General features: G+C 36.3%; 1 protein-coding gene across 5 annotated transcripts; it reads left to right on the top strand.

The window, feature by feature from the left end:
- The first annotated feature begins 42 nt into the window (after nt 1–42).
- Nucleotides 43–27,323, top strand: LOC143254359 (high-affinity choline transporter 1-like). Of its 5 annotated transcripts, none has more exons than XM_076509422.1 (10): nt 43–60; nt 6,914–7,064; nt 7,374–7,599; nt 12,557–12,664; nt 14,111–14,266; nt 17,048–17,196; nt 22,287–22,436; nt 24,140–24,269; nt 24,466–24,677; nt 25,236–27,323. In XM_076509422.1, the coding sequence occupies exons 3-10, from the start codon at nt 7,425–7,427 to the stop codon at nt 25,854–25,856; spliced, it is 1,701 nt and encodes a 566-aa protein (XP_076365537.1). In that variant the 5' UTR covers nt 43–60; nt 6,914–7,064; nt 7,374–7,424; the 3' UTR covers nt 25,857–27,323. The 5 variants fall into 5 exon arrangements, with proteins under 5 accessions (XP_076365537.1, XP_076365538.1, XP_076365539.1 ...); XM_076509418.1 differs by lacking the exon at nt 43–60 and adding an exon at nt 1,299–1,546; XM_076509423.1 differs by lacking the exons at nt 43–60; nt 14,111–14,266 and adding an exon at nt 1,271–1,546.
- Nucleotides 27,324–27,526: the final 203 nt, after the last annotated feature.

Below are 27,526 nucleotides of genomic sequence, written 5' to 3'. Positions count from 1 at the left end.
TATGTCTCCCACCTTACCTGTTCAGTCTTTCGGCACTATACGTATGGCATCCATAGTGTGGTTGGTAAATTTTGATTGTTTTGGAATTTCGCGCAAAGCTATACGAATGCTATCTGTTCTAGCCGTTCCTAATTTAGCAGTGTAAGACCAGAGGGAAGACAGCTAGTCATCACCACCCACCGCCAACTCTTGGGCTACTCTTTTACCAACGAATAGTGGGATTGACCGTTACATTATAACGCCCCAAGTTGGTAAATTAACGCACGTGTCTTTGTACTAACTCATTAGTTTTTAGAAGTATATTTAGTATAAACTAATATATAAGGAATCTATCCTTAATGTCATATTGATAGTCATAGGTACGTTGTTATTTTGAATATTTTAATTAGATTTGCGTGCGCGTAATAGTATTCTCAATAAAAAAGTGTCCTGACACACACAGGTGATTATCATGGAAAATCAGTGACCTAATAGCAGTTCGTTTGGATGAATGCGTTTTGAATCAATACAGAATTGCCAGTATCCACCCCATTACTATTATTATTTTATAAAAAAAAGAAATAAATAACCTTACTATATATGTCGAAAAAAATTGTGCAATTATACTTTATAACGGCCATAACATTATAAAGAACGAATATATTAAGTTTGCCATGAGTCACATTGTAGATATAACATCTAAAAACTCTACCCTCAAAACCAGATACACTATTCCATGGGCTTACGAGAATAATGTCATGAACTACCACGTTTTCACAAAATCTGAAAAAGACCATAGTGTTTTTCAAAGTCATTTCGAGGTATATATACCGTGTTTCTCTGAAAATAAGACGGGGCTTATATTAATTTTCACTCCAAAATATGACACTAGGGCTTATTTTCGGGGGATGTCTTATTTTGATATATTAAAAAAAAAGAAGTTTACAAAGTAAAACTAATAAACTAACCATTTAAAATAAACTATTATTAAACTATTAAACTAACTGATTAATACTTAAACAAACTAATTAACTAACTATTAAACTAATATTTTTTTTTTATTTCTTTCCTCTTCCTGCCACTCTTAACTAGGGCTTATTTTAAGGGTAGGGCTTATATTAAAACTATCCCAAAAAATCACACTAGGTCTTATTTTATGGGTAGGTCTTATTATCGGAGAAACACTGTGTTAAAAACTAGATTTCTGATGAAGTTTCAAGTATATGTTGAAACTTAACAGTCTGTGACGTACCTGCGGCTACAAAAGACGAGTTTCAGAACAAGTTAACCTTAAGAAAAAAGGGGATTTCACAAGTCACATTGAACAGGAAATGGGTTATTACTACAGCCTTTAGGGGTGGTTAGGTTGTTATATTCTGGCCAGTAATAACTGATCCACCACAGACAGCTGGATAATTTCTACTTGTTGTGAGACATATATCATCTAAACAATTTAATTTCTTGTATTCTCATGAACTAAAAACGAAATTTCCAATCACATGAACTGGTACTGTGAGCCGCAACGTATTGTCAAACACTTAAATCAAAAGAAGCGCGTGCAAGAGACGTAAGTATTCGGAATATTTTGGTTACTCTGCTATTGTTATGGTTTTATCAGTGTCAATGTATATTTATGTTTACTGAAGGATATTTAAGAGAAATTCGTTTACCCGAGCCTAAAATATCAGTTATGCATTTAGCCTTTTTGTTATTTCTAAGTTTTTGTAACACGTGACGATTTGCTTAAATTACACCTTGCATAATAGGCGAAATAAAAGCTATTTTTATTGTATGACCTTAGGGTTAACGAAGCTATTAGAAAGTGTAGTAATGATGCACCAGGTAGTTATAGGTTTACGGCATTTTCTTTATTTTCACGTTTGTTTTTGCTCGCCCTTTCAGCCGTTGGAACATTATAATGTGACAGTCAATCCCACTATTCGTTGGTAAAAGAGTAGCCCAACAGTTGGCGGTGGGTGATGATGACAAGTTGCCTTTCCTCTAGTTTTACACTCCTAAATTAGGGACGGCTAGCGCAGATAGCCCTTGAGTAGCTTTTCGCGAAATTCAAAACCAAACAAATAATACCATGATAAAAATTCGTTGTTATTTACTATAATTATCTTTAATTTTTTTATTTATATATTTCATTACTTCTTTAGTTATATTTATTTCTTGCGGCATTGTATATTTTGTTTGTTCTTTTGCTGTCCCCCAAAATATGTAAAACATATATAAAACTTCCAGTTCAGTTTTATACCTTCTACAGCTGATACACAATAAAGTCATAATTATTACAAATGGTGTAATTTTTAGCATCATTGTTGTTAACCGTAGGAATTGTTTCTATTATTATTACAGTTTTCATAATTCTTACTCTCTTATTATTGTTACTATTATTATTAGACTTTCACAGTTTTTACTCTCTTATTATTGTTACTATTATTATTAGACTTTACACAATTTTTACTCTTTTATTATTATTACACTTTACACAGTTTTTATTCTCTTATTATTATTATTAGTAGTAGTAGACTTCACACAGTTTTTATTCTCTTATTATTATTAAACTTTACAGAGTTTTTATTCTCTTATTATTGTTACTATTGGTATTAGAGTTTACATAGTTTTTACTCTTTCATTATTATTATTATTATTATTATTATTACACTTTACACAATTTTTACTCTTATTATTATTACTATTGTTATTACATTTTACAGTTTTATTCCCTTATTGTTATTATTACACTTTACACAGTTTTTCTCTATTATTAGACTTTATACAGTTTTTACTCTTTTATTATCATTATTATTACACTTTACGCAGTTTTTATTCTCTTATTATTATTGTTACACTTTACACAGTTTTTATTCTCTTATTGTTATTACATTTTACAGTTTTTATTCTCATTTTATTATTACAGTTTACAGTTTTTACTGTCTTATCAATGTTACTGTCGTTATTATTACTGTAATCATTATTATTTTTTCACTTTAAACTTGTTTAAAAATTAATTACTGAGATAAATACCCAAGTGCATTTCCCTCGTAGAAAATCTGTGGAAATTTAATAGAAAAACCCGAAACAGAATTGTTATTGTCTACTTAGTACTTTCAAAAATCAAGCCATTCGGCCATTAACAAGGTTGAAATTCAAGAACTGAGGCACCAAATATTATCCGTATACAATGGATTTTGAAGAAATTTGTACAAGCTTTTCAACGTAGCCTATGAATAGGTTATATACAAACGTCTCTCCCGAGTTACATGAATAAAATATTACAGTGACATAAATGACTGGACCGTGACTTGCAATAGGATTTTTTTATGAAGCTACACAACCCATAAGCTGCATTACATATTAGGTGTAAGACTAGCAACACACAGTAACTACATCGTCAATGTTTTCCCTGTTTTTACCGTGTAAATTCTAAGGTTCAACACAAAGGTCCGTGAAGTACATGTACTAATAACTAGATTTAGCTCGAGAGGTGGGAGAAATTTCGATTTGTTGATTCAGTGTTTTATGGCACAAAGCAGCTAGGCTATCTGCGCCGAGTAATGGGATTGATCGTCACTTTAATGCTCTCACAGCTGAAAGGATGAGCATGGTTGGTGCGACCCGGATTCGAACCCCCGCCCCTCGGATGACGAGTCCAACGCATTAACACGCTTGGTCAAGCCGGGCCCAGCAATTTAGACTAAACAAGGAAAAATAATTTTTAATGCTGAAGTAATGGCACGCATTGACAACAAATGACATGATTGGTCAACTTGAAAGTGACGTTTTTGTCAGTGTAATACGGAAATTCTTTCTTTCTTTTTTTTTTTTTTTACGTATATAAACAGATTCTTTATATCACCTATACAGCTCGAACATAGCCTCTCGTGAAATCCTAACATTCCTCAATGTATTTAACTTGTATAGCGACTCGAGAAATGGTTTGTTTGTTGTTGTTTTTATTTTTGCGCAATGCTACACGAGGACTACCTGCACCAGCCGTCCCTAATTTAGCAGTGTATTTTTGTTTTGCATTAAGCACAAAGCTACACAATGGGCTATCTGTGCTCTGCCCATCACGGGTATCAAAACCCGGATTTTAGCGTGTAAGTCCGCAGACATACCACTGAGCCACTGGGGGGCTTAGCAGTGTGAGACGAGAGGGAAGACAGCTAGTCATCACCACCCATCGTCAACTCTTGGACTACTCTTTTTACCAACGAATAGTGGGATTTACCGTGACATTATAACGCCCTTACGACTGGAAGGGCGAGCATGTTTGGTGTGACGAGGATTCGAACCCGCGACCCTTAGGTTATGGGCCGGATGTTTTGGTATAACATAGTAATGATATGTGAAACCTAGGAATTTTCAGAATATGGTTTGTTAAAGTGGTTTGTCAATTGACGTGACATTTCGAAGTTTCTGGACTTGGAGAAAACAGTTTTCAGCATTTTGATTTCATTCAATAATTGTAAAGTTAAAAGTACAAGTATGATGTTGTTTTATTGTAAAGTATGATTTTGTTGCTTGTTTTAGATTTTTAACCTTTTGCATTGTTTTATTTTAAGCTAGTTGGATTTGTTGCTCAATGGAATCCACGAACGATACAGTGTAGTAGATTACGTTTATAATATTTGTAACTTGTACATTTTCTATTGTTTGCTAAGGGAGTTTTGGTATGATGTGTGAAGTCTATGAATTTAAGAGTGTAAATGGTTACTGTATGAAAACATCAGTGAGTTGATTAATTGGTCAAAAAGTCAGGTCATTGTTTTACAATTTTGTCTGTGACACAGATACGAGAGGAAAATTAGCAAGTGAGTGACTAGTTTTTCTTTTTTTTTTTCTTTGGTTCAGATTTATTTACGAGTTGGTCTGGGGGTTAGCAATGTGAGGGGCACGGGTTCAAATTCCTGCCACACCAAACATGCTCGCGCTTTCAGCCGTGGGGGCGTTATAATGTTTGGTCAATCCCACTATTCGTCGGTAAAAGAGTAGTCCAAGAGTTGGCGGTGGGCGGTGATGACTAGCTGCCTTCCCTCTAGTCTTTCACTGCTGAATTATGGACGGCTAGCGCAAACAGCCCTCGTGTAGCTTTGCGCGAAATTCAAAACGAACCAAACCACTCACATTTTATTCGAGCCCTAACACGCTAGTTCTTGTTTCACAAATCTGAGCCCTCAAAGAAACTATACACTGTTGCTAAATACCTATTAAAAATGATCGTTCCTTTCTTAGGTAAGCGAAGTTTCACACTGAAATCACAAATTTTAAGACTAATTAAACTGTTTTGTATAGAAGTTCAACTACAAATAATATATAAACCAACATTAACAATACAAAATCTATTCAAATCTAAAGATCTATTACCTACCACTGTGCGTTCCAAGATCGTATATAAGTACAGATGTGGTGGTTGTAATTTCACTTACACTGGCAAAACTATACATCAGTTACACATGCGAGCCTGAGAACATATGGTAGTGTCAAACAGAACTGGTAAAAACCTCAAATCTACCAGACTCCATAATTCGCACACATAGTGAGAACTCCAGCCACCCCTTCTTAATCTGTCATCTGGATTACCTGATGTTGAACTTTCAGTTAAAGAAACATTATCCATTATAAATGAACTCCTAACTTTAGATAATAACACAACTTCACTACAATAAAGTATGGCCTGGCATGGATAGCGTGGTTATGGTACTTGACTCGTAATCTGAGGGTCACGGGTTCGACGTCCTTTCAGCCATGGGGGCGTGATAATGTGAAGATCAATCCCACTATTCGTTGGTAAAAGAGTAGTCCAACAGTTGGCGGTGGATGGTGATGACTAGCTGCCTTCCCTCTAGTCTTACACTGCAAAATTAGAGACGGCTAGCTCAGAAAGCTCTCGTGTAGCTTTGCGCGAAATTCAAACCAAACCAAACAAGTACGTTCTGAATACTTCTATACCATTGTTCCGTAATCCTATTCCTTGTTCATTTTGTCGTCTTTTAATTTACTTCATCATTGTATTTTTCATTTTAATTATTTTTATAAAATGTTTGGATTCTGTAAATATCTATACCTAATAATGTAAACTGTTCAATTCATCATGCTGACGATGGAATATGTATTTTGCAAAACGTTTAAGAATTAATTGGTTGTTAGTGTACGCCCACGTGTCAAATGTTCGTTGTTGTTGCTGCTGTTCTGCTGTTCATAATCATATTTAAATATCTGTCGAATTAACCTACCGATGGTTTCATACTGACTTTGATAACATCAAGTTATTGGTCGATTTGTACCGTCCTCTATGCGCCTATTTGCAGTAGATATCTGTGCACACTGCTAATTGTATTACAATTCTTATAATTCAGAATAACAGCTTTGGTTATGGAGGGTTTTATAGAGAAGTAGTGGTGCAGGTTTACCAGCAAAGTCCATCCACAACTATAACCCTGGAGACCATTACCATCTGCAACTATAACCCTGGAGACCATTACCATCTGCAACTATAACCCTGGAGACCATTACCATCTGCAACTATAACCCTGGAGACCATTACCATCTGCAACTATAACCCTGGAGACCATTACCATCTGCAACTATAACCCTGGAGACCATTACCATCTGCAACTATAACCCTGGAGACCATTACCATCTGCAACTATAACCCTGGAGACCATTACCATCTGCAACTATAACCCTGGAGACTATTACCATCCACATAGCTGTTGATCGTATATCACATTTTTTACAATCTATTTTTCATCCTAACTGTAGGCAGTCTACTCTGGAAAGATTTGCAGAACATTGCTCTTAGGTCCCAAACTTTCTTTCTTCAATACTGGATTATGTACCCAGTTACATGCACTGAATAAGACCTTTTGTGCCATTTATTTTTCCATTTCTTCATCTTCCCCTCTTCATTCTTTTTATGTAGGTACGAACAGTGATTTATTGGAATTGTTTTCCTATTATTGTGAGAGAACGTGGGCTCAGTGGATGCCGCCTGATTTGTGCCTTTCTTAACCTTATTCGCAGAACTTCTTCCAACCATTATTAATTTGTTATTCGTTAACAACAGTGTGAAGGTAAAAACTAATCATATTGTTCAAATAACTGTACTTAATCCTCTTGTAAAGCCTGGACAAAATCTCCATGATATTTTTGTATAAACTCCATTAATACAAAGAAACCACATTTTCACAATTTAATATAATGATGTAACTATCCCATATTTCAATAGACAAAACCTTGTATTCACTTAAATTCCTATGCTGTGGTTTATAATAAATAAAATGACAATTGTTGAGACTGTAATGTTATTCGTTTTGTCAGAAAGAAGTGCATTTCTCATTCTGTCTTTAGGGTAATCTAATGTTGACTTTTATATTTCATAGCAACACAAAATATCTTTTGAGATTCATAACAAGTGATAGCGATCCTACGAGATGGCCATCAATATTCCTGGATTAGTTTCTATCCTTATTTTCTACGTCATTATTATGGTTGTTGGAATATGGGCCGGCCGAAAGAGGAAGACATCTGGTGGTAGTTCAGAAAGTGAAGAGGTCATGCTAGCAGGAAGAAATATCGGACTTTTTGTTGGAATTTTCACAATGACAGGTAGGGTATTATAGCAAACCAAACTTTGGAAATGATAGTGCTACTAATATTAGAGGGTCTGACAAGGCCTGATGGTTAAGGCACTTGTCTTATAATCTGCTGGTCGCGGGATCGAATTCCTTCTCCAAACACGTTCACCCTATCGGTTGTGGGGGCGTTATAATTTGAAAATCAACCCAACATTTTGTTAATAAAAAGAGTAACCCAACACTTGCCCGTGGGCGATGTAGAGTTGCCTTCCCTGTGTTCTATCGTCTTAAAATTAGGAACGACAAGAACGGGTAGTCTTCGTGTAGGTTTTCGTGATCTTCAACAAAGTCACACAAACACACACACACACAGACACAAAAGCAGCGATGTTACAAACATACTTAGCTATTTTAATAATGATATTAGATAATTAGACGCAATTACGCAGTCGGGTGTACTCGAGGGCTTTCTGACGAACACCCTATTTTTATAATGTTAACAAATTATAACGCAGCTGCTTATAGTGTTTAACAATTTCTTCTACACTACATTATTTTGATGAAACATGAGCATTTTTGGCTTTAAATAGTCGCATATCTCAAGACTATTGTAGCGGTTTGTCTACGGACTTTCGATGCTAGAATCTGGGTTTCGATATCCGTTGTGGGTAAAGTGCAAATACCCCATTCTGGTTACGGTGATTTGTTGGTTTAAAGTTAAACAAAAAGCAACATGTGCATGCCGGTTTTATTTCATACAATATGTGTTGACTTTTGGTGTTACAAATTGGATTCCTCTTCAAACATTCTAGGCTCGACATGGCCGGGTGGTTAAGGTGCTCGACTCGTAATCGCACCAAACATACTCGCCCTTCCCATCGTGGTGGTATTATAATGTGACGGTCATTCCCACTATTCGTTGATAAAAGAGTAGCCTAAGACTTGGCAGTGGGTGGTTATAACAAGCTTCCTTCCGTCTAGTCTTACGCTGCAAAATTAGGGACGTCTAGCGCAGGTAGCCCTCGTGTAGCTTCGCACGAAAAATTCTAAACAAGCAATTCATACCACACTATCTATGAAGTGCACATATTGTATCGTGTTAATATTTTTATGTGTTTACCTATTACAACACTAGCGTTCCCTGTGTGTTAAATAATAACTTATGTTTTTACAACGCTAAAATATGAAGTTCGTTTCCTTTCGTGGATGTAAGAGCCCAGATATCCCACTCTGTAGGTTTGCTCTTAAAAAAACCAAACATAAACAGCAATTAGTAGGAAAAATTTAGTAGCAGGGTAAAAAGATTTTAAGTTCTATGTATGGAAGTATTGAATACAAGTCTAAAGAGGTTATAATTCCATTGTATAAGTCATTTGTTAGGCCACACTTGGAGTCCTGTGTTCAATTATGGGCTCCTGACATTAGAAAGGTTTTTGTTTGTTTGTTTTGAATTTCACGCAAAGCTAGAGTCGGTAATATACAGTTCAAAGAAAACGCGAGTCATTTCCAGTCTATTGCTATTGGTAACCTACATGTTTAATCATGCTGTTCATACATATTTATCACTATTATGCGAGATGAAATGCCATTTCAGAATATTACAAACATCATCCTTGTGGCCAATTGGCATTGAATTTTTTTGTTTTTATTTCTTAATAATTTCGAGCTTGTATGTTTTTTGTTTGTGTTTGGAATTTCGCACAAAGCTACTCGAGGGCTATCTGTGCTAGCCGTCCCTAATTTAGCAGTGTAAGACTAGAGGGAAGGCAGCTAGTTATCACCACCCACCGCCAACTCTTGGGCTACTCTTTTACCAACGAATAGTGGGATTGACCGTCACATTATACACCCCCACGGCTGGGAGGGCGAGCATGTTTAGCGCGACGCGGGCGCGAACCCGCGACCCTCGGAATACGAGTCGCACGTCTTACGCGCTTGGCCATGCCAGGCCCTCGAGCTTGTAACGCTAAGAAACTGGTATCCTCGGTTGGCAGAATACAGCATATTATGTAGCTTTGTGCTGTACAGTAAACACGCCAAATTGATAATTTCTTTGTTTTGTGTATATTTATGAGCAACAGGTGATTTGTAGTTCTTGGCCTTGTTACTATGTTTACCTCTTAGCGTTTTTATCAGAAACAGTGAAATTATTAAACTGCCCCAGTTTCTCTGTATCTGAATGCGAGTCTGAATATGTGCAGTCTGTTTTATGTACAGCTCATTAAATTTTACTTGAAGAACTATTTGATAAATACAAATTTCAGTCTTCTCTCCCTCTATAAAGGCCCGGGCATGGCCAGATGGTTAGGGCACTGGTCTCATAATCTGAGAGTCGCGGGTTCGAATCCCGGTCGCACCAAACATGCTCGCCCCTTCAGCCGTGGGGGCGTTATTATGTGACGGTCAATCCACTATTCGCTGGTAAAAGAGTAGCTCAAGAGTTGGCGGTGGGTGGTGATGACTAGCTACCTTCTCTTTAGTCTTACACTGCTAAATTACGGACGGCTAGCGCAGATAGCCCTCGGGTGGCTTTGCTCGAAATTCAAACCATACACTCTACGCTACGATTTCTTAACCCAATCTGCCATAAAAATTAAGTTTTAAAGACCTGTTTTTATTTAATTTTTAATTGTTTCTTGTTGTTGCTTTATCCTCGATAAACTGTTAAGAATTGTTTCCTAGGTTTTAAAATGCGAAGCAATAAATGTGTTTTTTATAACACATTGGGCTATCGGCCGTGACCATCAAAGATAACAGAATCCCTGAATTTAGTGTTGTAAATCCGAAGACTTGCAGTTGTCCGACCAGGAGATGTGATGCAGTGGACGTCAAATTATTCAGCAAATGATAAGAAGTGAGTTAATGTAATTAAAAAAAAAAAAAAAAGTGTCATTCTGTATGGAAAGAAATATGTATCAGTTTTTAACTCTTAAAATCGTCACCCGCCGGTACAGCGGTAAGTCTATGGATTAGCAACGCTAAAATCAGGGTTCGATTCCCCTCAGTGGACTCAGCAGATAGCCCCATGTGGCTTTGCTATGAGAAAACACACACTCTTAAAATCAGGTAACTCCATAAGCATACTTTGTTTTGTAATCTCTTTGCTAATCCAAGGTTTGCAAATATTACTTAAGTTTTATTCGTGTCTGTGTATCAGTTTCTGTGTATCTAACTTTATACAGTAATTCAAAATGATGATCATTTTATACTTGACTTTTACAAAAATTATCAAATATGAGTTTTGAATATTTACAAACTTTGTGTGTGTGTGTGTGTGTATTTCGTAAACTATTTGTACAGTACGTTACCGGTCTGGCAGTCCCTGATGGTCAGGGTAATATATATATTTTTCTCATCAATGTAGGCTTGTCATGGCCAGGTGGGTTAAGGGGTGCGACTCGTAATCTGAGGGTCGCGGGTTCGCATCCCCTTCGCGCCAAACATGCTCGCTCTTTCAGCCGTGGGGACGTTATAAAGTGACGGTGAATCCCACTATTCGTTGGTAAAAGAGCAGCCCAAGAGTTGGCGGTGGGTGGTGATGACTAGCTGCCTTCCCTCTAGTCTTACACTGCTAAATTAGGGACGGCTAGCACAGATAGCCCTCGAGTAGCTTTGTGCGAAATTCAAAAACAAACAAACAAATTCATCAATATATGCTCGTCATGGCCAGGTGGGCTAAGGCGTTCGACTCGTAATCTGAGGGTTGCTGGTTCAAATCTCCGTCCCACCAAATATAATTGCTCTTTCAGCTGTGTAGGTGTTATAATGTAACGGTCAATCCATCTATTCATTAGTAAAAGAGTAATTGGTGATGACTAGCTGCCTTACCTCTAATCTGTCAACGCTAAATTAAGGATGGCTAGAGCAGATAGCCCTCGTGTAGCTTTGCGTGAACTTCTAAACAAGCCAAACCAGTATGTTACTTAAATGACAAAGTATAGATAGTACCATAATAAGCCTTGCTGTTTTCAACCCAAAAAAGTGATTCCTGTTTTAGTACACAATACTTTAACTACCTGAACAAACCATTTGTTTTATAAGCTTATTGAATATTACCTTTCATTAAAACATTACTAACAAACTGCTAAAAATCAGTGAGACTTTATTTGTTTTTTGGAATGTTTTGTTTAGCCGCACAAGTATGTTTATTGATATTACTAGCTGGAATAAGTGATTTCCAGGTAAACGTTCTTTTCTTAAATTATTACTCATTTTTTGTACAGCTTGTGTTCTTATAACTCGTATTTATAGGAAATAATCTAGTTCTATATGAACGTGTAAATTCGTGATTAATGAAAGGTTATCTGAGGACATGAAAAACTGCTTCCCTAGTATGCAATTGTAAATAATCGTAGAGGAGCCTATAAAAATTGCAAAACACAAAATACGCAACTAGAAGTTTGTTTGTATATCCGTATGGACACAATGAACCTCAGTATCAAACTTGTGGAAGACCCGTACACAGTGGGTGGGGTAGTGGCAAAAAACACCCATAAAAATTGCATATGGTAATATTCAAAACTGAAAAACTGTATTTACCATGAACTCCAGTTTGGATGAAGCACTCACAGGGGGTGAGGAAGTGGCAAAAAGTGCAAAAACGGCCATAAAACCACAAAACGAAAAATTGAAAATGTGTATTTATTTATCTTTCCATACATCCAATGAAACAACATAACAGCTTGGTGAAAATCCATCTATTAGAGGTTAGGCAGTTGTAAGAAGCGCATAAACGCCCATAAAAACCGCAAAATGAAAAATGAAAAAGAATAAAACTTGTATCTATTTTGTTTAGACCTAATGAACCTCCACACCAAATTTGGAGAAGATTCATCCACACCCTGCGAAGTACTCACAGTAAAGTACAACAAACAGTACTATTATATATATGAACTTGGGAATATTACATCATCCTTTTGTGTTTGTACATTTATAAAAAGAAAATTATCCAATATATTAAAATATACTCTTGTATTGGTTTATTCTAGCTACCTGGGTCGGAGGAGGTTACATTAACGGAACGGCGGAGGCCATGTTCAGTTTTGGTTTAGCGTGGTGTCAAGCTCCTTTTGGATATTCTCTTAGTCTTGCTCTTGGTGAGTCCAAAATTGGTAGAAAATAGTTGTTCAAATGTTGTTTTTAATTCAAGAATTTGTATTAAATAAGTGTTTGTCATACGCTGTTTAACTCTGCAATTCCACTTCTTTGCAAAGTACTTATAATAAAGCTTTCTTGGTTGGAGGACCTGAACATGTCTTTTTTTTTTTTGCGATGTTTTTTTGTTTGAAGTTAAATACAAAGCTACACAATGGTGCTCTGTCCATCACGGGTATCGAAATTCGGTTTCTAGCGTTGTTAGCCCACAGACATACCGTTGTGCTACTGGATGGCTGTTTTTTGTGAACACTTCATTTGTTGTGGATACAAACGCACTTAATATTCACTATTTTTTTTTTCTAATTTCCAACTCAAATTGAAAAGGTTTTGTAATTATTTAATTACTCGTTATTGTTTTTAAAATATTAAATATTTTCTCTCATTTCTTCTCTTCGAACTCAAACTAGATTTTGTAAATTACGTCTTTCTTCATTCTTATGAGAACCAGAATTTTAATACGTGTTTTATAATCAACTTAATTCAGAAATATTGTACTTAGGATTGGTGAAAAAAGTCGCTTGTATCCCTAAAAATACCTAAATTCTAACTCGAAGACCCGACATGGCCAGATGGTCAAGGCACTCGACTCGTAATCTGAGGGTCGCAGGTTCGAATCCTCGTCACACCCAACATGTTCACTCTTTCATCTGTGGAGGTGTTATGATGTGACCGTCAATCCCACTATTCGTTGGTAAAAGAGTTGGCGGTGGGTTGTGATGATTACCTGCCTTCCCTCTAGTCTTACACTGCTAAATTAGGGACGAATAACGCAGATAGCTCTCTTGTAGCTTTGCGCGAAATTCAAAACAAACTAAATCTAACTTGAATATCAAATACCCTCTTCTTCACGAATTTAGTCGCAACTACTTGCAGCCTGGACATTAAAATATAAATTAAATATAAAGCATAATTAATTTCATCACAATCATAATATTAATGACAAATATCAAATCTCTTGAGCCTGTTTGTTTTTGAATTTCGCGTAAAGCTACTCGAGGACTATCTGCGCTAGCCGTCCCTCATTTAGCAGTGTAAGACTAGAGGGAAGGCAGCTAGTCATCACCATCCACCGCCAACTCTTGGGCTACTCTTTTACCAACGAATAGTGGGACTGACCGTCTCATTATAACGCCCTCACGGCTAAAAGGGCGAGCATGTTTGGCACGACGGGGATGCGAACCCGCGACCCTCGGATTACTAGTCGCACACCTTAACCTACCTGGCCATGTCAGGTCAATCTCTTGTTGAGTGTAAATATCTGTGACTCCCCCACCCTCAGTGGCATAGCGGTATCTCTGCGAACTTATTGCTGGGAACCGGGTTTGTGCTTAACCTTAAACATATAAGATATTTTTTACTTGCTTCAAGAGCCATTTTGTGTCTAGGTGGTTTGTTATTTGCCAAGACGATGCGGAGTAAGGGTTATATGACCATGCTAGACCCTCTGCAAGAAAACTTTGGATCAAGAATGGGAGGACTACTCTTTCTTCCTGCTCTTTGTGGAGAGATCTTCTGGTCAGCTGCAATTCTTGCTGCACTTGGTGAGTGGACATTTATGGCATTATTGTATGTTAATATGAGAGTTAATGTATAAGTATTACGCCTCCTGGCCCAAACATGGTCTTATGGTAGCGTTCTGAGCTGCAGTTCAGAAGGTCCAAAGATTGCATGCTGATGCTGTTAAATGCACGTACTATATTAAGTGCTGGGTGCGTTATATGAATGGAAGTCAGTCCCATTGTTTGATTCAAAGTCCTTAAGGCAGAGGATGCTTTTGACTGGTTGCTCTTCCTCTGATCACCGGTTTTAAGTTAGAGGTGTTACGCCTAAACATTTAGGGCGTCTAACTTGGTCGCTTAACACATGTGTCACATGCCAAATGTTGTACCTTCCACTAGTTGCACAATGTTGCCAGCATCGATTATAAACGACGTGTATGGAGGGTCATTGAATAAAATATTTAACATCTGGTAATTATAAAACATAATCTCTAACATCTAGTAATTATAAAACATAATCTCTAACATTCTGGTAATTACAAAACATAATCTCTAACATCTGGTAATTACAAAACATAATCGCTAACATTCTGGTAATTGCAAAACATAATCTCTAACATCTAGTAATTACAAAACATAATCTCTAACATCTCGTAATTACAAAACATAATCTCTAACATCTAGTAATTACAAAACATAATCTCTAACATCTAGTAACTACAAAACATAATCTCTAACATCTAGTAATTACAAAACATAATCTCTAACATCTCGTAATTACAAAACATAATCTCTAACATTCTGGTAATTACAAAACATAATCTCTAACATTCTGGTAATTACAAAACATAATCTCTAACATTCTGGTAATTACAAAACATAATCGCTAACATTCTGGTAATTACAAAACATAATCTCTAACATTCTGGTAATTACAAAACATAATCGCTAACATTCTGGTAATTATCAAACGTATTTTGTCAAAATTATAGTAAATAACGAAACTTTCGGTCAAGTAAACAAGATCAAATAACACAGGCCTGTGGTGGTTTTATTATCTTGACATCTTTACATGTTCTACAGCAGCTCTTGCACGCTGAATCCGAAAATGATATCCATTTTTCTCCATTAAGTACGGATTTTTCACCTTTATATAAACGTATCAAATTTATTTAAATCGGGCCACATTTTGTTTTGCTTAAAATATTGACAACCACTGGCTATATATTTCTCTAGACCAATCGCGCGGTCTTTATTGATCGTTTTAAAACCCGAACATAACAATAATAAATGTTCATTATACTAAACAAAATAGTAATTTGATCAAAGTAAATTTTTCTTCCCGATTTGTAAAAAAAACAAAACAAACCTTACGCGAAAGAAAAAAAATAATGTCATTTTCGAAATTTGTGTACCTGAACTGCGCAAAATCCGCTATTAAAATCAAAACAACTCTTAAGTTTAAATTCACACACCTGTGAAAGTAATTGGAGCCCATAGTTACTAAAGCATGTGACAGCCATCCAGAGGTTAAACCTGAGTTTTAGTGATACGAAGTTATTCCAGAATATTTACGAAGCGAAACGACAATATCAAATAAACGAGCCAAACAGGCCCAGCATGACCAGATGGTTAAGGCGCTCGACTCGTAACCTGAGGATCGCAGATTCGAATCCCCGTCGTTCCACACATATTCGCTCTTTCAGTCGTGGGGGCATTATAGTGATACGGTCAATCCCACTATTCGTTGGTAAAAAAGAGTGGCCCAAGAATTGACGGTGGATGATGATGACTAGCCGTCCTCCCTCTAGTCTTACTCTACTAAATTAGGAACGGCTAGCGCATATAGCCCTTGTGTAGCTTTGCGCGAAATTAAAAACAAACGAACCGAATAATTTTTTTTGTGCTTTGATTTGCCCATTACAATATGAATAGGTGTAAAGTATAGCCGCTGAAGAAGGTGGTCATATCCTGTCTTATTCTCAAGAGTTTGAACTGCGGTGCTTTTGGAAACCTCATATGATCAGCAAATCGTTTCTTAGCAACTTCGTGTGTAGTATCATCTTCATGTACAAGTACAAACGAGAAAGGTGAGATATGTTGGGCAGTGCAGTGGTTGTCATATCTTTCAGGCTTGGGTGCAACACTTTTTTTTTGTTCACACTTTTTTCTTCTTGGGTACAAAACTAGGCCTAATTAAAAAAAAACTATTAGCAAAATTTAATATTTTTCAATATTTGCTCATTAGTGGGAATGGTGTGATTTGTTTTTCTTTTTTTGTCGCAGTTAAATGATTTATGGTGTGCGTCGTCGTATCTGAAGAGCATAAAACATTAGCGAGTCAATGTTAGTGGAGAGAAAAGAGGGATAGTAGTACCTGTATGTACGTAACAAGCTCAACTGGAATGGTTACAAACTTTATACGTTTGACATTCAGCCTGTCACCAATATTAGCTCCACGTAACGCTAGTAGTACGCGTACTACACTTTGAGAATAACTTTCTAATACCTTTAAAACAACATACTCAATCAGGTGCTCACTGAGATTGTGGAAAATTACTCTTTTATGGGTGAGATATTGTTAAGAAGGACCTGTTTGTAGTGCCACCTAGTTTCATATATGTCATTGCTACTAGCACATGCCCTCTGTTTATCACAAGTGTTAATTGTGAAAATACTTTCCATGTTTCTTGAATATTTTCAGACTTCATGTGATGATTGATTGAATAATATCTCGCCACAATGATTGTTGAACTTTGTGAAGTTGTACTTGATTACGACACCAATGCTGACTTGTAACAGTTGCATTTATTGTGTTTTCAGGAGCCACTATTAGTGTCATCATTGACATAGAGATCAACACATCCATCATAGTGTCTTGCTGTATTGCTGTATTATACACACTCTTTGGTGGCTTGTATTCAGTCGCCTACACTGACGTCATTCAGTTGTTCTGTATCATCATTGGTTTGGTAAGTGGAAAGTATAAACCCATTTATTTAAATTATTTTCGCATAACACTTATACCTTGACAGCGCTATATATTTCATATATTAATTACATAGTTCAGAAGGCTGTTGTTATCACACCAATGGTGGGAACTGGTATTATTACGTGTGATCCACTTAATGTTGTTAGATTGGCTTTACGTAATTAGCATAGTGTGATAGCCAGTGGTACAGGTACAAGTGGTTTGCTTGTGCTTACGCACAAAGCTACATGATGAGCTATCTGTGCTCTGCCCACCACAAGTATCGAACCTTATTTTTAGCTTCACGTGTCTACAGATTTACCGCTGTGCCACTGGCAGTATCGGGTTTTTATTTCCACGATCATGTATTTACTAAGAAAAAGTAACAATTTAAACACTGTGGGTGTTACCTTTGCTTGTACCTATAAACCGTTATGAAAGTTTTCTTAACCTAAACGTTTAGAGCTCAGTGGTTAGTGTTGGATTATGAATTATTCGACTCCCGATACAAAAACAAATGCACCCCGTAAAGGTGAAAGTTCAAATTCCATAATTCGTTCAGACAACTGTAAACGGGTTTAGTCTGTCTATCGGTTCAGAATCAGAGACGGATATCTCTTGAGTACGTATAGTATATCCGGAAGGAATTTTTTTTTACAAAACTCGTGCATGATTGTCAGCGATTTCCAATATAATGTTTTTTTTCAAGATGTTAACATGTGCGATGTTCGCTTGCCCTTGGAACCATCAGTGTTCAACGTGTTTATGCAATTTTTTCTTTTATGATTTTATGATTAAAAAAATATTAACCATAAAGTGGTATCTGAAATGTATAGAAAACACATAGAACAGAGGAACGAAAAATTTTATTGTTAAAAATGTCTTAAATCAAATCAACCTAGCGACTAGAGTGTTTTCAACTATTCTGTTACAGGAACATGAAGATGAAATAGAATCCATTTTTCGAAAAATATCGCATTTCTTTAATGGCTAAGCGGACCCCTCATGGCCTGGTGGGTTAAGGCGTTCGACTCGTAATCTGAGGGTCGCGGGTTCGAATCCCCGTCACACCAAACATGCTCGTCGCCCTTCCAGCCATGGGGCGTTATAATGTGACGGTCAATTCCACTATTCAAACACAAACTATCGCATTTCTTTAGTGGCTAAGCGGACCCCTCATGGCCTGGTGGGTTAAGGCGTTTGACTCGTAATATGAGGGTCGCGGGTTCGAATCCCCGTCACACCAAACATGCTCGTCGCCCTTTCAGCCATGGGGGCGTTATAATGTGACGGTCAATCCCACTATTCGTTGGTAAAAGAGTAATCCAAGAGTCGGCGGTGGGTAGTGATGACTAGCTGCCTTCCCTCTAGTCTTACACTGCTAAGTTAGGGACGGCTAGCGCAGATAACCTTCAAGTAGCTTTGCGCGAAATTCAAACACAAACAGTGTAATAGCTAAGCCCAGCACGGCCACGTTGTTAGGGCGCACGCAATCTGAGGGTCGCGGGATTGAATGCCCGTTACACAAAACTTGTTTGCCCTTTCAGCCGTGGGTACATTGTAATGTTACGATCAATCCCACTATTCATTGGTAATAAGAGTAGCCCAAGAGTTGGCGGTGGCTGGTGATGACTAGCTGCTTTCTCTCCAGTCTTACATTGCTAAATTAGAAATGAACAGTATGCGCATGATACCACCCCACACATACAGCGTTTGCCACTAACTCCAGTGACATACTAGACCTGTATATGTGTTCATGTAATCTAAGCCAGAAAGTTATAAAATTCCAAGTGGGAAAAGATGTTGACAGTGATCACCTCCCAATATATTGTGTCTTTGATCTCGCCCCCCATAAAAATATAACATATAGGAAAGAAAAATTTAATTACAGAAAAGCAGATTTGCAATATTATAAACAGGAGTTAGGTAACCTGTTACCTAATAAAGTTATAAAAGAAGTTAAAACCCATGTCGAAATGGATAACTACTGTCAAACAATTATGGAGTGCCTTCAGAAAGCAGCCAAGTTAACAATACCAAAACAATACCATAAAACAACAAACAACACATGGAAACCCACCACAGAAATAATCACTCTAATCAAAAAACGAAGACAATTAAGAAGACAGTACATGATTACAAGAGACAGAGAAACCAAAACACAAATAAACAACATTAGAAATCACATCAGAACACAAATAAAACAACAAAAATAAGTGGGACAATTACTGCAATAAACTAAATGATAAAACTGACCCGAAAAAATTCTGGTCACATCTTAAAAGACTCACAAATGAAAACACAAACACAAAGAAATATCCTCCACTCGAACATAATAATACTATAGCACACACAAATAAAGAAATAGCCGAAGCTTTCAAAGATCAACTCCAAAATACATTTAAAACTCACACTGACCCAGATATGGATACATATTTCTACAATAAAGTCACTAATCACATATTAAACAATAAACATCAATTTGAACCAATTTTTCCAATAAACATATACAAATACAAGTTCCGATACAGATTATGCAAGCACATTAATAAAAAATGAAATATCCCTTCAAGAATTACTAGAAGCAATAAAAAACACAAAAAACAAAGCACCAGGTGAAGACGAAATACAAGCTATCCTCCTATCAGCCTGACCAGCTGTGTAGGCACAATTCTTGAAAGAATAATCAGTAATAGACTCTCCACATTCTTGGAGATAACATCAAAATTACCAAAAGAACAAAATGGATTCTGGAAATTTAGACAAACGACAGACCACCTAATCTGATTAACCGAAACCATAATAGATAGCTTCAACAAAAAAGAATGTACAGTCGCTTGCTTCCTTGATATCGAGAAAACATTCGACACTGTTTGGCACGATGGTCTAAGGTTCCGAATGAATGAAATGGAACTACCGTGAGGAATTATTCGCTGGTTATCTAACTTTTTGGAAAACAGAAAATGTAGAGTAAATGTTGAAGGAACTTTTTCTGAATACTTTACTCCTGAAGCTGGTGTCCCTCAGGGAGGGGTGGTTAGCCCTATACTCTTCATCATGTATGTAAACAATATGCCACTGAAGGATCCAAATCATGGATTCTCTTCACAGTTCGCAGATGATGTGGCAGTCTGGAAAAGTGCCGCAACACCCACGATAGCAGCCACGAACATACAACCGCAACTAAATAGAATAAGTGAAATCTGTCACAAATAAAGAATAAAAATAAACACAGCAAAAACGCAACTCGTAGTCTTTACGAAATCGACAAAATACAAAAATCAACAGCCAGAATTATATATGAATGGCACTCTACGCCAGATTGCCCCATCGGCAAAATTTTTAGGTCTGACCTATGATTCAAAACTAACTTGGATCAATCATGTGAACGAAATTAAAAATAAAGTTTAGCGAAGAACTCAAGTTTAGCTTGGAATCTAACTGGTAAAAACAGTGGAGCATCTACAGATAACATACTAAAAATCTATAAAACATATATTAGACCTGTAATAGACTATGCAGCTCCAGCATGGATAACTATAAGCAATAAAATAATTAAAACTAAACTACAAACAATCCAAAACACACTCCTCACAACTGCATACAGAGTTCCAAGAACAATATCATCTCAATTCATTCAGAAATACTCGAACATACCAACCATACCAGATAGACTCCTACATATTACAATAATGTACTTTGATAAGAATTGGATGAAAAACGAATTACTATGCGAACTAGATAGGTACCTCATACATGATGAAGCTAGTTCTAAATATCTCTCCCCAGTTAACTTATATTTCAAATATAAAAATAAATAAAAAGAAAAAAATATATATAAAAAACTTTAAATAATAATAAAAACAAATATATAAAAACTTTAAATAATAATAAAAACAAATATATAAAAACTTTAAATAATAATATATATATATAGTTTATTTATTTATGTATTAAAAAAAAATTGCCACCAGCAAACTTGACATTCTGCTAATAGAATAAAATAATAACGGTATACGAGCCAAAATACATGGACATTGCCCTGAAAAGGACCAAATAATATTCAGTTCACAGTTATAAATATCAATCAGCCAAGAATATAAGTACGGGGAGGAGGAAGAGGTCATAGAGAACCTGACCCTCCAGGGTATGAACTTTTATTACCCAAACACCGACGACATTCATTCGAACAAATGTTAACGATGTTTGTTTTTTGAATTTCGCTCAAAGCTACACGAGGGCTATTTGTAAACTTGTAAACCACAGATCTGACATTTTTCCAAAGATAAATTACTTTTTCTTCCAGTAATACAGCGATATGACGTTAAAATTAGGGGTTCGACTTCGTGCAGTGGATACAAAAGATTGCTCAATGTGGCTTTGCTCTAAATGAATTAAACAATGTATTACAGTTTTGTTATCAATATATTTATTAGTATTTTATTGGCTTTTAATATTTTAGTTAAATCTCTCAGTGGAATAGGTTTTATATGACTTTCTGGACTTTGTTCTTCCACACTCTGATGTTGATGTGTCACATTAGAACTAATGACCTCAAACAAATCACAAATTATGCTAATGACGTTTCAACGACTCTTAAGCCTTACCTGTACTTTGCTTAAGTCAGTGTTGTGTGTCTCATTTGCCGTGATAAGAACAAGTAAGATCAATTATCTTTCTTTCTTTGCTTCTACATCTTTAAATCACAACAGTGATAAATTCAAAGCCCTTGCCTATGATTTTATGTCATCCAGCGATTGGGAAACAATGCTTAGCGTAAGAGGATTTTTGTCGTTCATTTCAAGAGACTTGTCCCTTTCCCACAATTCCCACTACAGTAATACTCGGGACGTTTGTAGTCGTCTCCACGTTCGTAAACCTTTCTGACTCGCCTGACACCTTAAATTTTAACAGTAACTCTCAGGACCTTCCTGTTTATATCCTCCTCTCTAAAAAAGTAAACATTTTTTTCTTTCAATACTAATTTTATTTATCCTCTGATATTTCTTGTTATAGTAAATATTATACTAGCTTTTATAAATTTTAGATCAAGTAGCCAATATATTAATTAAACTGTTTTATCGCGAACAGTGGTTGAGTATCCCATTCAGTTTCTTATACGAAGCTGTTGGTGACACATCTTTAAACTCGACCGACTGGCTCGGGTCAGTGGAGCTAACTGATGTTGGTGTGTACATGGATTACTGGTTGTTGTTAATACTTGGAGGAATTCCTTGGCAGGTAGGCTTAGCAACTATTATACAGGAATGTTACACTCAAGTAGCAATTCGAATAAAACAAAATCCTGATAAATTAATCGAGAAGTATTAAAGAAAAAATGAAAATGTTTAGAGTTTGAAAGATAAGAGGAACTTGTTGTTTATTATAATTCATCTCGGAAGAGTCTCCAATTTATTATGTCACGTACGTTAGGTATTACGATTTTAAATAGTTGGAAATTTTAATTTTAATTTAGAAGTTACTTGAATTTTTATATGATATTTGCCAACAAAATTGATACACACATGTTTCTTTCTGAACACATATTTTTCACACATAAATAATAATACAAGACAATAACAATTATTGCAGATTGTAGTTAATAATATTGGTTTATAAACCAAAAATTATACAAACTCACAAACAATACTCAGTTCTCTATATGGTCTGGAGCGGATTATTTTATCCATGGTCCAGGTCAACGAGGCATAAATTACTTTTATGTTGATACACAGATATTCCTACTCTACACTTGACGGGAATCCTCACTAGCTCTATTCTTGTTTGGCCTAACGCGGTTTACAAGCTCACTTTTTATCGATGAAGGTATCTAATATCCTCTTTGAAATACAAACGTTCGAGGTTAATTTTCTGAAGTTAAACGGCTCGTAATGTTCGAAATCTATAAACATTCCTGGTTAAATTCTGTAATTTTTCGATTAATAAGTGTTAATCACAACTGTAACTTCCTAGGCTTACAGTATACTGACTGTATTTAGCCAATCATTTAAAACTATCTCATGGCGTCTTGTGATGGCCTGCTTTTATATACTAATCACGCGAGATTCTTGAACGTTCAACAGTGTTCGAAGACACACTAGCATTTTCGCAAATCACATTGTTGATTCTTACTTTTGAGAATCTTCTACAAATTTAGAGAACAGGCGGACTTGCGCAACTTGCATCCAACAATATCTGTCGCGTGCAAAACTATAATGAAACAAATGTAGGTATTAAATAAATGTATAACAGTAAATCTATTAGAAAATGTAAATTCACTGTTCGTCTTGTGAAGTTCTAAGTCCGTTTATTTACTAACTGAAAATTATTTAATGATGAACCTAATTCCAAATTATTGTTGCTTTGTTTATTTGTTTCAATAAGTGTTGCGAACTGTTCCGATCTTTACGGATTTGAACTGCCTAAGATGCATTATTCTCAGACTGTTCCTTATATCTTTGATTTATCATACGACGTTTGTGTGTGTCTCTGACCTAAATTAAGATTTTATCGAAGACCTAAACATGCTAATTTTAACATGTTTCAACTCAGTCGTCATCATGTTTATACCCTTCTTCACATGTACAGGGATCCAGGGTAAAGGTAGCAATAAGCATAATCTTTAGTTCAACTAGGTTTATGACTTTAACTTGTTTCTAATCTTAACAGATTACTTTAAACTTGTGCAATTTAATAACAGAACTGTTGTCATCTGTCCATAAAATTGAAGTGAATAAGAATGATCTTAATTTGTGTATAGTGTAGGTAAACGAATGATTTTTGTTGATGATCGTAGCCGGCCACTTGACTAGATGTAGAATTGTTTGATCCATGTGGCTTAGCAAAAGTACTCCCCTTTTCCCAATTAGCCTTAATATTAAACAAAACATGTACGGATTATGCAATAAAAGAAACATATACAATTTTTTTTTCTGCCTTTCTAGGTTTATTTCCAAAGAGTTCTATCTGCTAAGAGTGCCTTTAATGCTCAGATACTTTCCTATGTAGCTGCTGTTGGATGCATTGTTATGGCTGTTCCTCCAATGATCATTGGAGTAGTTGCTAAGGCAACAGGTAAGTATGCTTCATTGGTCGTGATCACTCCATTTTTATATAAGATTATTTCTAATTATCAAGATGCTCACTGGATTCACTCCAATAATACACCATTTTGGAAGTGATTTTTTTCTTCCCGTTTACATTTCTAGATGTTGGTGTCGCAATACCTTGGGCCTTATTTATCAGAAATGTTGTTGTTTTATTTTCATAGCGTGGAACGAAACTGCTTATGGAATGCCAGTGACGCCGGACAAGAGTTCACTTGTGCTTCCCCTGGTGTTACAGTACCTCACTCCTACTGCTGTTTCATTCTTCGGTCTCGGAGCTGTTTCTGCTGCTGTAATGTCTTCATCAGATTCTTCCGTTCTTAGCGCCAGTTCCATGTTTGCCCACAACGTCTATAAGCTGATATTTCGTCAAAATGTAAGATTCACCTTTCGAAAGTTAGAGGCCCAGCATGGCCAGGTGGTTAAAGTCGCGGGTTCGAATCCCCGTCACACCAAACATGCTCGCCCTTTCAGCCGTGGGGGTGTTATAATGATTGACTACAATCCCACTATTCGTTAATAAAAGAATAGCCCAAAAGTTGGCGGTGGGTGGTGATGACTAGCTGCCTTCTCTATAGTCTTACACTGCTAAATTGGGGACAGCTAGCGTAGGTAGCCCTCGTGTAGCTTTGCGCAAAATTAAAAACAAACCTGTCGAAAGTTGATGTTGATTGAGAGATGATATTTGCGAATTTTGTAATCATATTGGAAGTTATAAGGTTTAGATAATTGAGCTGAAAGTTTGCATTAATTTGTAAAAAAACAACTAAAAATATAGTGATAGTCTAAATAAATTACTTAATACAAGCATGAGTATTTGTGTTAAAAGCTTGAAAAGTTACTTAAACATGATACTATTAAAATGTTAAGAGATCATTTTTTTTACAAAACAAAATCCACTAGAGAACTTGAGTCTTTTTGTTATTCTATACAGGCATCAGAACGAGAAATAGTGTGGGTGATTAGGATTTCTATTGTCGTTGTTGGAGTATTAGCGACAGCCATGGCGCTAACTGTCAGGTCCATCAACGCTCTTTGGTACTTGTGCTCTGACCTTGTCTACGTCATCTTGTTTCCTCAGTTGCTATGTGTTGTCCACCTCAAAAAGTACTGCAACACCTATGGATCATTGAGTGCGTATATTGTTGGGTTTTTGCTTCGAGCTTTCGGTGGCGAGAGCGTTATCGGACTCGAACCAGTTATCCATTACCCATTCTTCAGTGAAACCAGTGGGCAGCGTTTTCCTTTCAGAACTTTGTCTATGTTGACCAGTCTAGTGACCCTTTTGGTAATTTCAAACTTCACGAAGTGGATGTTTGAAATGGGATATCTTCCACAAAGGTTTGATATCTTCCGCTGCATGGTTAACCTTCCAGAAAGTATCCACAAAACAAGTACATCCATGAGCTATCCAGTAACAGTACCAAATGTTAGTACCGTTACGACAGAAAAGTATGGTAAGATAAATTTGGCCGTAGACCTCGGAAGTGAAGACGAGTTCAAGACGGACGCAAAGTATCACACTTCATTGAAATTTAAAGAATCATCTATATAGCACGGAATGCTAAACAAACTTGAAGCATGTATAGAATGAAGTTTTTTTTTTACTGCGATAGCTGCAAACATTCATTTATTTATGTTTTCCTATAATATTCTATGTTGTGTTTTGCTCATGAAAAACATCATGTTTTAACATCAAGTAGCGGATTTTTTTGAATGCTAATGAAGTATATATTTCAGTCTTCCTAAAGCCACTTACTTCCTAATGTAAAAAAGTGAAATTTAAAGTTGTTTCTATCATTTTGTGATAATTATTTTTTAAAGTACAACATACGTGCACTCAAACTCTGATATCACTTAATATCCAAGAATCATTTTTTCAAGTATTAGATTCATTAATTTTTTTTCTCTATTGCGTGTTTAAAAGAATGCCCTTTTTTTAGTAACAAATAAATATATATTTAAGTAAATACATTTTGTTTTTCTTGTTGTTTACATTTATTTTCTTTCGTATTATGAGGCATGTTCAGCGGTGTAAATATCTTTTGATCTTATTTTAGTTTCTTCATATGAGACTGCCGAACGGAGTTTAACATTGATAGACGGTGTATCCCTAACGCAACGAGGGTGCTACTTAATCAGTCACCTCTAAAACCCAGGACATATTTTATATTCCACATTATAGCCTAGGCGTTGGGAATCATTTTAGTTTAACTTAAATTTTGTTCGAGTTTGTTTTGTTTCTCAAATTTTCATTTATCACCGAGTTGGATTGGCAATCCTTTATCTTAACCATGACTTGAATTGTGCACGTTCAGTTTTTTTAAGAGGTGAAGCTCCGAAGACACAAGTTGTAGTCATAGGGGTAGAGTGTATGTACTTGTGTGTCTTTATAGCAAAAGCACACCAAACTGACTGCTGTATTCACCGAGAGGAATCGAACCCCTAATTTTAAGAATCGTAAATCCGAAGATTTTACTGCTGCCCCACTGGGGTACTAGAGGGAGTTTAAGACATTAACCCGCGGGAAAGTTGAAATTTTTACTTGCTGTGCGACTCGTTTCTAATAAGGAATTACTGCAATTTAACAATTTGTACATTCAGTGGTTTAGCAATTGAAATAATCGATTATTTTATTTGTCGACTTTCGTTTCACTTGCGTCACGTTATCCTTCTGTTCTGGTTGAAGACACTTGTTTGTTTTATTTGTTTTTGGATTTCGCGCAAAGCTGTTCAAGGCTATCTGCGCTAGCCGTCCCTAATTTAGCACCGTAAAACTAGAAGGAAGGCAGCTAGTCATCACCACCCACCGCCAACTCTTGGGCTACTCTTTTACCAAAGAATAGTTGGATTGGCCGTCACATAATAACGCCCCCATGGCTGAAAGGGCGAGCACGTTTGGTGCGACTGGGATTCGAACCCGCGACCCGCGGATTACCAAGCGAACGCCTTAACACGCACGGCCATGCCGGGCCTCTGGCTGAAGAACACATTAAGAGTATTATTAAAGTGTAAGTTGAAAGTTTGCGTGTTCGTAGCTTACTCTAATAATTTTTTTTAAATTTCGCACAAAGCTAGACGAGGGCTGTCTGCACTGTAATGAACTGTACCTTGGATGATGGCGACGTATTTCCAGGACGCAAATCCTCATTTATTAAATATTCATTTCGGTTTATCGTATTAGAACAACGCACAAAAATAAATTACCTTATAATTTTATTCTAA

The sequence above is a fragment of the Tachypleus tridentatus genome, chromosome 6 (assembly GCF_004210375.1).
Source record: "Tachypleus tridentatus isolate NWPU-2018 chromosome 6, ASM421037v1, whole genome shotgun sequence".
Classification (NCBI taxonomy): Eukaryota; Metazoa; Arthropoda; class Merostomata; order Xiphosura; family Limulidae; genus Tachypleus; species Tachypleus tridentatus.
Note: the sequence above shows the minus strand (reverse complement) of the source record. Positions and strands in the feature narration are given on the sequence as shown.